Below are 14933 nucleotides of genomic sequence, written 5' to 3' on the forward strand. Positions count from 1 at the left end.
TTTCATTTTTTACTTTTATATTTTATTTTATTTTTTATTTTTTCATTTTTCACGTTATCACTTCTTTTCAGTTCACATAGGATAATACATACACATACATTAGAATACATATCTATTTTTATTTATACTTTCACCTCTTTCTTTATTCAGTTCACATAATATAAACCTAATTCACTTCACATTTAGATGCCCCTATTATTATTTTTATATCATATTATTTGTTCGATAGGGACTTTTAATAAGTCTTAATAATGCACTTAATAGACATATAGACAATAGTTTACACATAAAATAAGATAAAAAGAAAGATATTATTTATCCTTACACTATTTTTAAGACGATTTACATACTGGAACACTATATGAATTTTTTTAGAAATGAATAAAGTTTATTTTTGCACTTAGAATCTAATCTATTCAGAATATTGTTTTATACAAAATATAACTAAAGGTTCTTAAAAACACCTATATGTATAGCACCTATCTTATTTCAAATGTTTGCATCTAATGGGATATAACTTTTAATTTGCACATAAATAGCGGTTATGTTTGTCTTTATATTTGTCACATAAAATGAAGAGCGTATACTGTTTATTTTCACTTTATTTTACAGAAATACATTTTTTGGGACTTTTAATGTTAAAGACATTTTCCATACGAAAACGGACCAATCAGGAATCATCCTATTCACAATACACAGATGCTATACAGCCGCAATTGGATTGGACATCAATATCATGTGATCACATATCCGAACCAATTGAGGAGCATCATCACAACTTCTAAACGTCACCATCTTTGTCTTGCGAGGTTCCATTATGATTGGACATACAAATCACATGATATTATATTGGACTTGAATTAGAACTTCATGCTAGGAACTACCTGTTTGAGGACTCATAAGACACATATTTTTTTATTGGATAGCGCAACGAAACTGAAATTTGATTGGTTAAATTCCGTATTGATGTTGAACTAAAAATACAAAATCGTTAAATTTATTTTAAAAAATCGGCATTATGATTATAGATTATTTTGATTTGAAAGTTATTTCACTATCAATATATTATTGTTTTTATTTTAAAATACTATGTAAATCCAACTTCCTGCTCAGAACAGGAAATTGGATAATCAGTGCATCTGTATATAAACCGGCTTGTCAGATACAGCAGACATATTCAGTCATTTGTCTTTACCATTTTTATTCTTGTTTTTAAATTTTGCTCTTGATAAAGACGTTTAAACGTTGAAACGCGTTGAGCTGTTAAAAAAAATATCTTTTTATGAAAGTTGAAAGACTGCTGACTTCTTTCTTTGCTGTAACAAGCCGGATTTTCTGTTCCAAGGAGTAAGTTACTACTTTGTTTGTCCTTTGTACACTGGATTATTTGTCATTTGAGTCTCCATCTATTTACAGCCAAATAGCAGGCTCCACATGAAAACAGCATACCTTATTTTGGAGGCATGCGTTCTTGAAGCTGAACTACTGCAGCATATGGAGTGAGTATACTGCACCCATATTTATCTGGTAGCTATATATACTTCAAGCCCTGTTTTTCTCTTCATCATTAGAGAAAAAATCCCTTTACAGACCAGCACCATCTATCTATCTACAAATTCATCTACAAATTCTTCTCTGAACAAGGAACACAGCAACCCCAGACGATCGTTTCTGCCTTCATTGGGCCTTGTCAGTGAGCCAGTTCAGGAAATGCCCTCAAAGTGGGGGTGGCTTACCTGGTAAGTATTATCCAAGCCTAGGGTATGAGCCAAGATATAGACATTTCTTATATTTGTTTGTTAATTTCTAGTTATCTCTATGTTAAAGCCCTTTGCAGTCCTTTGTTTTCTAACACCTGAGACCTCATATCTTTGAGCCCTTATAACTTTATAATGATTTTTAAAAAATAATTGTATCATACAGTGTTATTATGAGTGTAACTGTACTTTTAAATTAATCTTTTATGTTTTGTGTAACTTTTTTGACTTGTGTAACAGTTAACCAGAGCTCTGAAGTTGCGTTAAATTCAATTGCGCTCAATCGAACAAGTTTATTTTCAGCTCATAAGAGTGTGCTATTTCTATCGAGCGGAGAGAGCGTGATAAACAGTTAGTGCACCACTCATAATCTAGCACATAGTATTTTATCTGTTTTTATTTTCAGTGCTGCCATGGAATGGGGTTAGAGATGACACAAGAGAAAGATGATTCTTAATTTGATTTATGGAAAGGGTTAATGTAAGGAATGTAATATAGTGAGGGATAATGGGAGAAAGGGGGTTAATATAGTTATTGCAGTGGGACCAATTGGCACTGCAAGGGCTAATAGCAAAAAGGATTACATTCAGTATCTCAATAACATTGCCCTAATAGTAGTTCAGTTTCACTACTACAAGATATCTGTACACTCAGTTTCTTCAAGTTGCAACATTGTGTATATATGATCAACAAGGGTTGGTAATTTAAAACGCTTGATTCTGCCATAGAGAATAAAATAAGAAATGATCTAACTTCATCTGCAAAAATACTACAAACAGTTCACTCTAACGTTCTAAACTGTGTTTCGATTGCATGACATTTGGCATAGAACCTGTTTAGAATTTGAAATGGTTAGGCGAATAAGGCGATGAAATACTACAATTCCCAGAATGCAACTGCCAACAGGCGAGACTACAGTTCCTGTCGTAGTCTAATCTCACAAACTTCCTTTTTCACAAACTTCCTTTTTGTTAAAGGCGGATTCTCACAAATAAATTGAACGATTTAAGTGATGTGTGCCATAATTGTCTTGCAACAAAATAGGTTAGATAGCACACTTTATGTTATATTTGCAGAACGTTAGCTATTGGTTATAAGAAATTTAACCGGAAAATCAATTAACAAATTATTTGGTGTTTCTTTTGGTAAAGTAAAACAATTTGTTACACTTTTTTTGTAAGTAGCCAACGTTATTTGATTAGCAGAAAAAAAGAAATTCATGTAAATGTGCCGTTGTTCTGTGCGTCTTGCTATGTACTTGGATTAATGGGCTAAATGTTTGTAACACTTTATCCAACGGGTGGTGTTTGTTGTAGTTGTCATTCAGTCTGCCTGTCCTAAAGAATTAAAGTCAGGGAGATTTGTGGAGCTGACATCTCATGCATTTGTTTGGTGACAGTTGAACACTCTTCTATGTTTATTGAATTGCTTGTTTAGGTTGCTTAATATGCAGACTGTTCGTCCACCTTATGTGAAAGAAGCCGTGACTGAAAGGGGAGGAGTTTTAGAGCAGAATGCTGGCGTTTGAAAGATTTAGGGAAATTTGGACTTGAGAAATTATTACTTTATACACCGGAGAAATGGACCCAAATGTTCCTATTTATGAGGTCACGGATGTAAACACTAAGACCATCCACGTGGGTTCATTCGGTGGCTTATGGCATAGCTGCCTGAATAGCTGGGACATTAGTTTGGCTGAGGCTCCTAACCCAGAGGAGCTGCTACCAAGTGATGCCGATCTTGCCAGGGATCTGGGTTGCACAGAGGAGACAGCCACAGAGCTCAAGTTGCTGTGCAGGTAATAGCTGCATATATTACCGTATTACCTTGGCTCTGAAAGCAATGTAGAGTATCGCTGTGCAAATTAATACTTCTTTACATTTACCATACTTACCATCTAGCAAAGACTGCTGTAATTTATTGTCCTGTATAGAGGCTCAGAAGAACCAAAATGCCCATTAAGTTTGGCTGTATTTTCTTTAAAGGAACATAACACTGCAAAATGTAAATGCTCTTATAGAGAGCAATTTATCATTTGCACAATCACTTGTACGTAACTCTGTAGCTAAACCAATCATCAGCTAGCTCCCAGTAGTGCATTGCAAATCCTGAGTGTACCTAGGTATGCTTTTAACAATTGCTGCCAATTAGGTTTGCCACCTGCATGCTGCATGGTATGCAGGGAGGAACATGAATAGTGATTTCCAGGAATACTGTTTGTGTGCTGTTCAGGGTGCAATTCATGTTCCCCTCTGCACACTCTTTAGCATGTATAACTGTCCGAGGTGACAGCCCTAATGTCAAGAGATAACAGAAGTAAATGGAAAAGTATCTTAAAATGGCATGTTCTGTCTGAACCAAAAGGGACATAAAACCCTAAAGGTAAACAGTGAACACTGTTTCTTTCCTGGCGAATGCACTACGTCGCTGCTATCTTTCTAAGTAGGCATGGTGTTTGATTATGGGTGTACAGAGCATATGTGCAAAAGCTATTAAAGAAACAGTGGTAGTTGCTACTGAAACATTTGCTAATACAAGTGTATAACAAAAATGCGTCTACCCAAAACTGAAATGCATTAATTTGCCTTTCAAGTCTGATTGTCATGCCCCTTTATTTCTAAGGATATCCTTATGCGTATACCAGACATTTAAAATCCTTATAGTGTTTGTACCTACCACCTTTACTTGGAATCTATTCCATGAATTAACCAACCTATTTTAAAAGTGAAATAATAGTGTGTCACTAAAGAAGTTAAAGGGACGTTATACACTAGATTTTTCTTTGCATAAATGTGTGGTAGATGATCCATTTGTATTGCCCATCTGGGTGTGTTTGTGTTAAAATGTATAGTTTTGTTTATTTTTAAATAACATTGTGCTGATTTTCAGATTCCTAACCAAGCCCCAGCATTTTAGATGTATACAGACTTCAGACTGCTTCTGTTTGTATAATGGGTCTTTTTATATACAGGGAGGGGAGGGGGGTTACACTGGATTTTTATATCAGTATCTGTGCATATTATTCTTTATAGTAGTGTCTATTACATGCAGTTAAATGAAATTTGGTGTGTACTGCCCCTTTAAGGAGAAAGTATTCTGGACATGAAAGAAAAAATTAAACTGCTATGGTTCAGATGGTTAATACATATACAGTATATCTGCTAACGTTGACTCACCAGATATGTTCAGCTGGGTTCCAGTAGTGCAGTGCTGAACTCCAGCTGAAGTTATCTATAAGGGTCAATCATAATCCTCAAGAAAAGGTTGTTTATTTCTGCAGAATTGCTTAAAGTGAATGTGAATACCCTAATGTAGTTGCAAAATCTTTTTTTTTTATATTATATCCTTTGTTATTAAAATATAAATATTTTTACATTTCTACCGTTTCACTGCCGACTCCTCCCCAAACCAACTTCCTTGTTCTCCTGGTTAAGCACGTTTACGATCGTGTTTTAAACTGCGCAGGCATCAAACTCCGCAATATTGTAAATGACAAATAGTATTCAATGAATGAATTACTACATTCATTATGAGTACAATTATATCAGCAAGAGTGGCAGCATCTCCGCTATAGTGTTTAGTGTTTCCATCTCCGCTATAACTGTTTACATATGATAGCCAATTGGTCAGTTTATTTAGAAGGTGTGTGTGTCCACTGATTGAGAATGTAAAATTTTTATGTTTTAGAACACACCCGTTGCTCTTTAACTTTCTTTTCTATTGTACCCAGGTCACATTTACTTTCCACACCAAAACCTTACAAAAAAAATTGCCAGCATTTTTAAGAGGCTAACCCTACCTTGGACTTGGAGTTTTCTTATTGGGATAATTGTGTGCTTGAGCGCATGCGCGTCCCGTGAACATGCATTGCATCTGAAGGTGAATACAATTTTCTAACGCATGTGCTGAAGAGGCCCATGACGTATCTGAAAAGGGGTTGAACCCCCCCAGGGGGGAAAGCGGATTAGCAAGAGTAGCTGTCAATCATTGCAATAATGAGGGACAATATGGTGGGCAGAGGAAGCGCGGCACGGAAACAGAGTTAAAAAGGTAAAATTTACAATTTAATAATAAAATTGGGAACATCGATGAATTAAAGTCCCCCTTATTTGAATTGCTTCACAATATTGTGTTAAGCACTAGAGGTGACTTTACATTGGAGATAAATAATTTGATAAGCTGTTCTATATGATTGTGATTGACCCCTGTATGTTTAACCCATTTGCAGCTGTTTAAACGCTTATGATTTTAACACTGTGATCATAACATACTCTAACAGATTACAGTATATTCTTTTTGCACTTTATTGTCCCTTTAAATAACAGATCACTATGTTTACTTTATATAAATGCATCTTTTAGTGAACAATAAAAATTCCCATAGCTGATGAAGTAACTGTTTCAATACAAAATGTATTTGCTGAGTTGGTAAAAACAAAATGTATTTGCAGAGTTGGTGTGAAAGATATGGTGTAAAAATACAAATTTTATGATAAGGAATCAAACTGATATTCCCTTATCTAGTGGTGTCCTTGAAGGGTATACATAGATCAATGATTTTTAATCTTTGCTTGGCACAGATGCTGGATTAAATTGTCATCATCAAAACAACCCAGACAGTTTGGACTCAGTGTAGAAATCATCCTTAAAGGGGCATTTCAATACAAAAATGACATGCTGAAATTTGATAGTGTTCAATTTTTGCACTACTAATCCTAGCTAAATATGGCCTAGTTATTGCTTCTGTAAACCGGTAGTAACATAAAACAAGAGATCCTTGTTACCACCAGTGTTAAACCGCAATGGAGGCTAGGCCTTTGTCTTTACATATGTATTTAACTCATTTGTTGGAGTTAAAGACCCATTTGAGAGCTGCACGCTGTGCACCTCCCAAGCAGGAAACTGCTGGTGATTGGTAAGTAAGTATTTCTGTTTCTCCCTTTATGGGGATTGAAGGGACAGTCAACGCAAACATTTGTATTATTTAAAAAGGTAGGTAATCCCTTTATTACCCATTCCCCAGTTTTGCACAGAAAACATGGTTTTATTAATACACGTTTTATCTCTGTGATTACCTTGTATCTAATCCTCTTCTGACAGCCCCCTGATCACATGACTTTTTATTTATTATCTATTGACTTGCATTTAAGCCTTAACCAATTAATGTGGTGTCATCCACAATCCACGGGCGTGAGCACAATGTTATCTATGACTTACAGGGACTAGCACTCCCCTTTTGTGAAATGCTAATAAAAAAGCATGTGATAATTGGCTGTCTTTAGTGGATTGGAAACAGGCAGAAATAGTTTATTTAATATAACAATGTTGGTGCAAAGCTAGGGAATAGGTAGTAAAGGCGCAACCTATTTTTATAAGCAATAACAATTTTTGTGTTGACTGTCTCTTTAAATATGTGGGAGGACTTGAAGAGCAAGAGTTTGGAGAATAGCTTGGGACACATTAATGATATGTTACCACCACTGACACCAAGCAATCTTGCCACATACCTTGTTTAACAATAAAACACACTTTTAAATATGCTAGATGGAGCATGGGTGTGTTGGGAATAGAAGTGATATATGTGATAGAAATCTGTAGTTTATGAGCTGGAAATGGTCAGGTGTGTCCTTTACTTCTCACTGATGTCAGTGTAATTTTTTTTTAAAACTTTAATGCACACTGACGCCAATGCAATGGCCCTTCTATGTGTCATGCCCACTGATGCCAGTGCAATGGTTATATTTTGTAATTTTATTGCTAACTGTGCATTTTTTTTTTTTTTAAGGTTAAAGTGAAGGTAAACTTTGGTGAATGAAAGCCCGTTTTTTAAAAATGCTATTAAAAAAAAGGGGCACTTTCATTCATCAAAGTTTACAAAGTAGCCGTTTTGATTAAAAACTTACCTTTTTTTTTCTTTTCACAGCTACAGCAGCTTTCCCCTCCTGGAAATCCTCTCTTCACATGTCAGCAATGACTAATCCGGCTTCCTCCAATCACGGCTTTCCCCCCAGGGTGGTTATTGCCTGAGGCCATGCTGTGATTGTAGGAAGCCGGATTAGTCATTGCTGACGTGTGAAGAGAGGATTTCCAGGAGGGGGAAGCTGCTCTGGCTGTGAAAAAAACAAAGGTAAGCTTTTAATCAAAACAGCTGATTTGTAAACTTTGATGAATGCAAGTGCCCCTGTTTTTAATAGTATTTTTAAAAAACTGACTTTCATTTATCAAAGTTTACCTTCACTTTTAATGGCCCGCTTATTCCAGGGTTATATATATATATATATATATATATATATATATATATATATATATATATATATATATATATATATATATATATATATATATATATATAACACGCAGGAGAGCACTCTCACTTTCAAAAGCCAGGTAGCCAGGGTGCTAGTGACAAGTAGCATACAGGTGACAAAAAACTTGCACTCACTGGTCTTGTAACAAAACACACTTTACTGTGACGTTTCGGAGATAAAAATCCACCTAAGCAAAATAATGTAAACAATGGTAACATAACAATGATTGATAATTATGACCATTCATAAAATAAGTGATAAAGATCAATGTTACCATTGTTTACATTATTTTGCTTAGGTGGTTTCCATGACTACCATTTGGCGTTTTTTTGGTCTCAATTTTGGGGGGAGGGGCTATTGTTTTGTTTGTTTTATAAATTGTTTGAGTTGCCATTACACTATGAGGAAGGGGATTTTTATCTCCGAAACGTCACAGTAAAGTGTGTTTTGTTACAAGACCAATGAGTGCAAGTTTTTTGTTACCTGTATGCTACTTGTCACTAGCACCCTGGCTACCTGTAATTTTTGTATAACCAAACAATATGGATACAGATGTGGAGCTTACTGAGGTACTGACATTTACTGAGAATGATGCAGCCAGGATCCTATTTGCTCTGGAGGATGACATGAATGATGAAGGTTCCTCTAATTCTATCTTCCTTACCCTCCTAAAACTAAATAAAAAGGAGGTTGATTTGAAACTCCATGGAGTATATTTGTCTGAGTACTACAGAAGGATGTTAATACCGCGTGTTTTTCAAATTAAGAATTTGCCCACCATTGGGCACACTAATCCTGATTTCTGTAAGTGCTAGTGCGCTATTTTAAAACAAGTGCTCATTGGACCTGATTCTGCTTGTTACAGAGGAAGTAAGGACGCTTTTGGATAAAGTGAAGCAGGAGATATTGGATTGTGAGACCAGGAAGATTCATGTCCTGAGGGAGGATACTACAGAGCCCTGGTTGGATAAACTCACCATACAAATAAAGGAATATAAGGATAACCTTTTACAATTTAAGAATAGAAAACTACAGATGGTCACTGAAGACCACAGAGAGAAAAGAGTATACCGGTGGCTCATCGGGGGTGACAATAGGAGATTGTTTGCACAAAGAAGGAGACAACAGCGGTACTATACTAAACAATCCCTCCAAACAGTTGACAGCAGTTCTGGCTCTGATGCGGACGCAGCACAAATTGATAGTGCAACAACAGGAGCGCTGGGTCCCTCACAACAGTTTTTTCAGGGGGTCACCACAAGAGCCGGACCAAGGAGAAGAGGAGGAGGCCCCACATACGGAGGGGCGGGTGGAGAGAAAAAAACACCACTCCCTCCAAGGTAACAAACATCATTGGACCTATGACCGACTTAGTGGTGAATTTCACTAGTCGGTCTTTGACAACCGCTGAATTGTCCCTTTTAAATAAAGGTTTGAACTTTGTTCCAACTCGTAGGGCGGAAGAGTTTGATGTGTTTGACTGTCAAAAATTTCAACGATCCATGAGACTTAAAGAATTCTTTAAAGATACAACCACACAACTCCAGTCCAACGATCCTCTGTTCAAAATTAAGAGTTCTTTTGACATACATGCGACTGGTATCTCAGGACATCACACAAATGGAACAAGTGAAATATCGTAACAATTTGACAGAGGAAGAAAAACGAGCTCTAATATCACTCTCATCTGATCCTCTAATCGTGATCAGGACGACGGACAAGGGAGGAGCGGTCATGATTCTTGATTACGCCTATTACCAGAAGGAAATATTACAGCAATTGAGTGACCACACCACCTATTTACCATTACAACGTGACCCTACATCTGAATTTGTGGTAACACAGGGCTTTACAGATGGCTGGTTTGATGATAGTATCAAAAAATACTTGTTAGTAGATTTTCCTTCTTGTCCCATCCTTTACACATTACCAAAGATCCACAAGGACATGGTGTCACCTCCTGGGAGACCAATTGTATTTGCAAGAAATTCCATCACATCCATATTAGCAGTGTGGACCACTTTCTACAACCACTGGTGAAGAACATCTGGTTCTACCTCCGTGATTGTTCTCAGTTGATTCTTGAACTGAGGGATTTAGAGGTGGAGGATTCATGGATCTTAGCCACAGCTGATGTCAACAGCCTCTATACGATTATTCCCCATGAGAGTGAGAAACTCTGCGTCTCTGAGGCATTGGATCGTTACCCCTATGTGGGTCCTCCTAGGGATTTCCTTATACAGCTGTTGGATTTAAGCCTGTGTCTAAACTACTTCAGGTTTGAAAACTCATTCTACCAGCAAATAGCAGGAACTGCTAAGGGGTCAAATGTGGCCCCATCCCTGGCGAATTTGTTCATGGATAAATACGAAACAACAACTATGGGTATCTATGACAAACCTGAGGTAAGGTTCTACCGTCGTTACATAGACGACCTCTTTATTGTTTGGAGCGGTACAGCCGAGGCCTTACAGGGTTGGTTTGACCAGTTGAACAGCTTGAAGAATCCTGTGAAATTTAAACTTAACATCCAAGAAACAACAATCTATTTTCTTGATTTGAGAATCTTTAAAAAAGGCCAACCACATTTGGGAACATCTTTGTTCTGCAAACCAACAGATCGGAACTCATGGCTCCACGCAGCCAGCAGCCACCCTATCAGCCTATTAAAAGCTATATCGAATGCCCAATTATTGAGGGTAACAAGAAATAACAGTGAACCTGAGTTGAAGTTGGAACAACTATTAGAGATGGCAGACAAATTCAAACAGCGGGGGTAAAACCCAAGATTGGTTGATCAGAATGTGCAAGTGGTCACTGATTTGGGATTCCAGAACTGTATAGAGAAGATCAACAAGGAGGACACAAATAGATTGACCTTCATTACTGCCTACAGCCCCACTATAAGCAAGTTAGGAGTAAGCCTGGATCAACATTGGCATATAATCAAGAGTGACCCCACTCTTCCATTCACAGAGTGGGGCCGTCCCAGAGTGGGTTACAAAAACAAAAATCTTAAGGACTCTCTGATGAAGACTGATCCGACTCATTGTTATACTCCATCTAATTGGCTACAGCAGAATAAGAAGAATGGCTGCTATAGGTGATCGGGCTGTACAACGTGTAGCGCTATGATACCAGGCATGATGTTCTGCCATCCCCACACCAATAGGAGGTTCAAAATCAGACACTTCATCACATGTACCACTACACATTTGGTATACCTTCTCATCTGTTGTTGTGGGCGTTTTTATGTCGGAAAAACGACTGACGATGCCAGGATCAGAATTGCGAATCACAGATCGGCAATAAGGACAGCGCTGAAGAAAAGGTCAAGCGATCAACCGGTGGCAAGACACTTTTTAGAGGCTGGCCACATAGTGAACGATTTGCGCTTTGTTCTTATTGATCATATTCCCCCACTGAGACGTGGTGGTGACGGAACAAAATTCTTCTACAAACAGAAACAAGGTGGATACACCGGTTAAATACGGTGCAACCTAATGGATTGAACACTGTTGTGGATTGGCATTGTTTTTTTATATAACAATGGTCCACTATGCACTCCCTGAGATATCCAACACTGTAGTGGGATCTGCTTTCCACTCTTCCTGTTATGAGAGCTACGGTCCAATATAGTGGGATCCGCTTTCCATTCTTTCTGTTATGATGAGAGCCACAATTTAACAATACATTAATTTATGATATATGTTTATATCCATTATATATATATATATATATATATATATATATGTATAATGTACTTTATGGTCACCCAGCCTGCTACCATGGTGCAGTTTGTGTGTTCATGGGAGCCGCCATCCCCCTGTTTCTTCCTTCTCTTTACTTCTTAGGTTTAAAGTACATGGGATGTTGGTTTTCTTTATTCACCTACTAGAGATATGTGGATGTGCATGTCTTCCCTATATTGCACCCCTTATTCACAATACCTACTATTTTTCTTTTATGTCAGGTCATGCAGCAAGCCACTGTGTGTTCACACACTGTAGATTGCTCACCTACTGTACTATTTTGATCATGTATTTATTGGCATGTAATAATAGATGGGATTCATCTGCATAATTAGCTCACTGAAATTCTTACATATCTGCTACTTTACGGGCTAGTGTATGCCTATTTTTGAGGCTTATAGGATAGAATTGTGTGATGCTCAACCGGGATGTTTACTTCGGTTGCTATGGTTTCCTACAGTGCCACTCCGGCCTCTATGTGCGATACACCCGGTGACGTCACGAGGTGTTCGCTCTACACTCCTCCCCTCACTTCCGGTTTCGGTGTTGGTGTGTTTGGGGTGATGGCGGTTCCCTGATCGCATATCTGTTATGCGCATGTAATACGGTAGGATTCTAAACTAGTTCCATGTCCTCCTTCAGTATTGTATAGCACTCAGAGTCCCACATATAATTACAAATAGTTGGGTACTTTAAGCATTAGGCTCATTAGTAGCCCTCATACTCTGCAAGCCACGATGTATTAATAGTGTATTAATATCGTTATAAACTTAGCCATAAGGGCTCAATTTTTATTTTGGTTGTTTGGTTATCACAGGTTCTTATACAGTGTCACCTTATCACCACTGATCTTTATTATCACTTATTTTATGAATGATTATAATGATCAATCATTGTTATGCTACCATTGTTTACATTATTTTGCTTAGGTGGTTTCCATGACTACCATTTGGCGTTTTTTTTTGGTCTTAATTTTGGGGGAGGGGCTTTATAAATTGTTTGAGTTGCCATTACACTATGTCTGAGGAAGGGGCTTTTTATCTCCGAAACGTCACAGTAAAGTGTGTTTTGTTACAAGACCAGTGAGTGCGGGAGTGGTGACTGTGAAAAACACAGGCACCACTGGAAGGTGCTATAAATCTCAATACAATGGTAAAGCTGCTGTATGTGTGCAGATAATGACTGGCAAGGTGAACCCTCAACCCTGCCTCTCAGAATAAGAATGTGTGCAAAAAAGGTTAATACAAACGTCACAGCACTAAACCTGGTACGAATCAGATATGTAAAAAAAGAAATATTCTCAGTTTGAAGTATATGTATAAGTGATTCACAGAAGATACGTGAATTTATCTTTCTATCACTACAATTCCATCTGTAGAGTCTTAAGTTGAAAAGCACAGAGTAAAGTTATGTTAATAATAATAATAGAGATAATGTGTAGCATAAGCTAACCACAATGTAACAGAAATATATTTTCGATATACAAAAGTTCAAATTCAAAATAGATATGTTAGGCACAGATCTTATTATTTAGTCCAGCATCCGGAATAGTTTAAAGTGGTTTATGACTCAAAGTATCCCAAAGTAGGCTTTTTATTCTACTTACATCCAGGTCCCTCAATCATATGAGGTAAGTGAGAGGCACGTTGTCCGACAGAATCGTGGCTGTTTCAGGATTCCACCCACTCAATAAACCTGTGCTCTCCGTCTGGTAAGGGACCTTGGATCCTGTATAGGTCGGGTACTTTCCCGCTCATCCGTTTGTAACAGAACCTTAATTATCTCTGAAATCACAAATAAATGACTGCTTTATGTTTCATGACCAATGGACACCACTCTCAGCTGAGTCATAAAAACTCTTGCATGCAGATTCCGCAAACAAAATACAATTTATCTTTCTCTCATGTGATCTAGACGTTCACTTTACTCACAAGTACCACATATGCTCTGGTAGGGAGTAAAAAGTTTCCTGAAACCTTCTGCTGTATTTCTAGATGGCTCCTCCAGCTGCCTGCCAACAGCTATATGTGGCTAAGAACGGCCAGTGATTGATGAAAGGAACGTCAGTAAATTGAGATTGATTTTAATTCCTCCTGAAAAATCACTTTGATCTGCTTGAAAGGGACACTGAACCCAATTTTTTTCTTTCATGATTCAGATAAAGCAGCAATTTTAAGCAATTTTCTAAATTACTCCTATTATCAATTTTTCTTCGTTCTCTTGCTATCTTTATTTGAAACAGAAGCCATCTAAGCTTTTTTTTGGTTCAGAACCCTGGACAGCCCTTTTTTATTGGTGGGTGAATTTATCCACCAATCAGCAAGAACAACCCAGGTTATTCACCAAAAATGGGCCGGCATCTAAACTTACATTCAAATAAAGATACCAAGAGAATGAAGAAAATGTGATAATAGGAGTAAATTAGATAGTTGCTTAAAATTGCATGCTCTATCTAAATCACAAAAGAAAAAAAACATTGGTTCAGTGTCCCTTTAAAGGGACAGTCTACACCAGAATTTTTATTGTTTAAAAAGATAGATAATCCCTTTATTACCCATTTCCTAGTTTTGCACAACAAACAGTTATATAAATACACTTTTTACCTCTGTGATTACCTTCTAAGCCTCTGCAAACTGCCCCCTTATTTCAGTTCTTTTGACAGATATTCATTTTAGCCAATCGGAGCTTGCTCATCTGAACGCCACGTGCGTGAGCACAGTGTTTTCTATATGACACACATGAACTAACACCCTCTAGTGGTGACAAACTGTCAAATTGCCCTGAGAGAAGAGGCCGCCTTCAAGGTCTATGAATTTAGCATATGAACCTCCTAGGTTTAGCTTTCAACTAAGAATACCAAAAGAACAAAGCAAAATTGGTAGTAAAAGTAAATTGGAAAATTGTTTAAAATTACATTCTCTATCTGAATCATGAAAGTTTATTTTGGACTAGACTGTCCCTTTAAGTCTGAATACAGTTAGTACAGCTGCACCGGACAGATGGACAGATTCTTCAATGTGGATAAAAATATTTATTGGGGCATAAGCATAAAAACAAGAGTCACTACTGACATAGTAAAAAAAGCAAGATAATGAACTGATCACTCCCGGTCCGGAG

At 37.3% G+C, this 14933-nt stretch overlaps 1 protein-coding gene across 2 annotated transcripts in view; it reads left to right on the forward strand.

Annotated features, from left to right (window-relative positions):
• Positions 1–1483: 1483 nt before the first annotated feature.
• SNAPC3 (small nuclear RNA activating complex polypeptide 3) overlaps positions 1484–14933 on the forward strand; it is a 334648-nt gene continuing 321198 nt past the window's right edge. Inside the window, exon 1 of one of the 2 annotated variants that reach the window (XM_053702581.1) lies at positions 1484–1739. In XM_053702581.1, coding sequence (XP_053558556.1) covers positions 1711–1739 — 29 coding nt within the window. In that variant the 5' untranslated portion in view covers positions 1484–1710. Of the gene's footprint in view, positions 1740–3259; positions 3556–14933 lie in introns of those variants that run through there. The other variant, XM_053702580.1, reaches the window with a different exon arrangement.

The sequence above is a fragment of the Bombina bombina genome, chromosome 2 (genome assembly GCF_027579735.1).
Source record: "Bombina bombina isolate aBomBom1 chromosome 2, aBomBom1.pri, whole genome shotgun sequence".
NCBI lineage: Eukaryota > Metazoa > Chordata > Amphibia > Anura > Bombinatoridae > Bombina > Bombina bombina.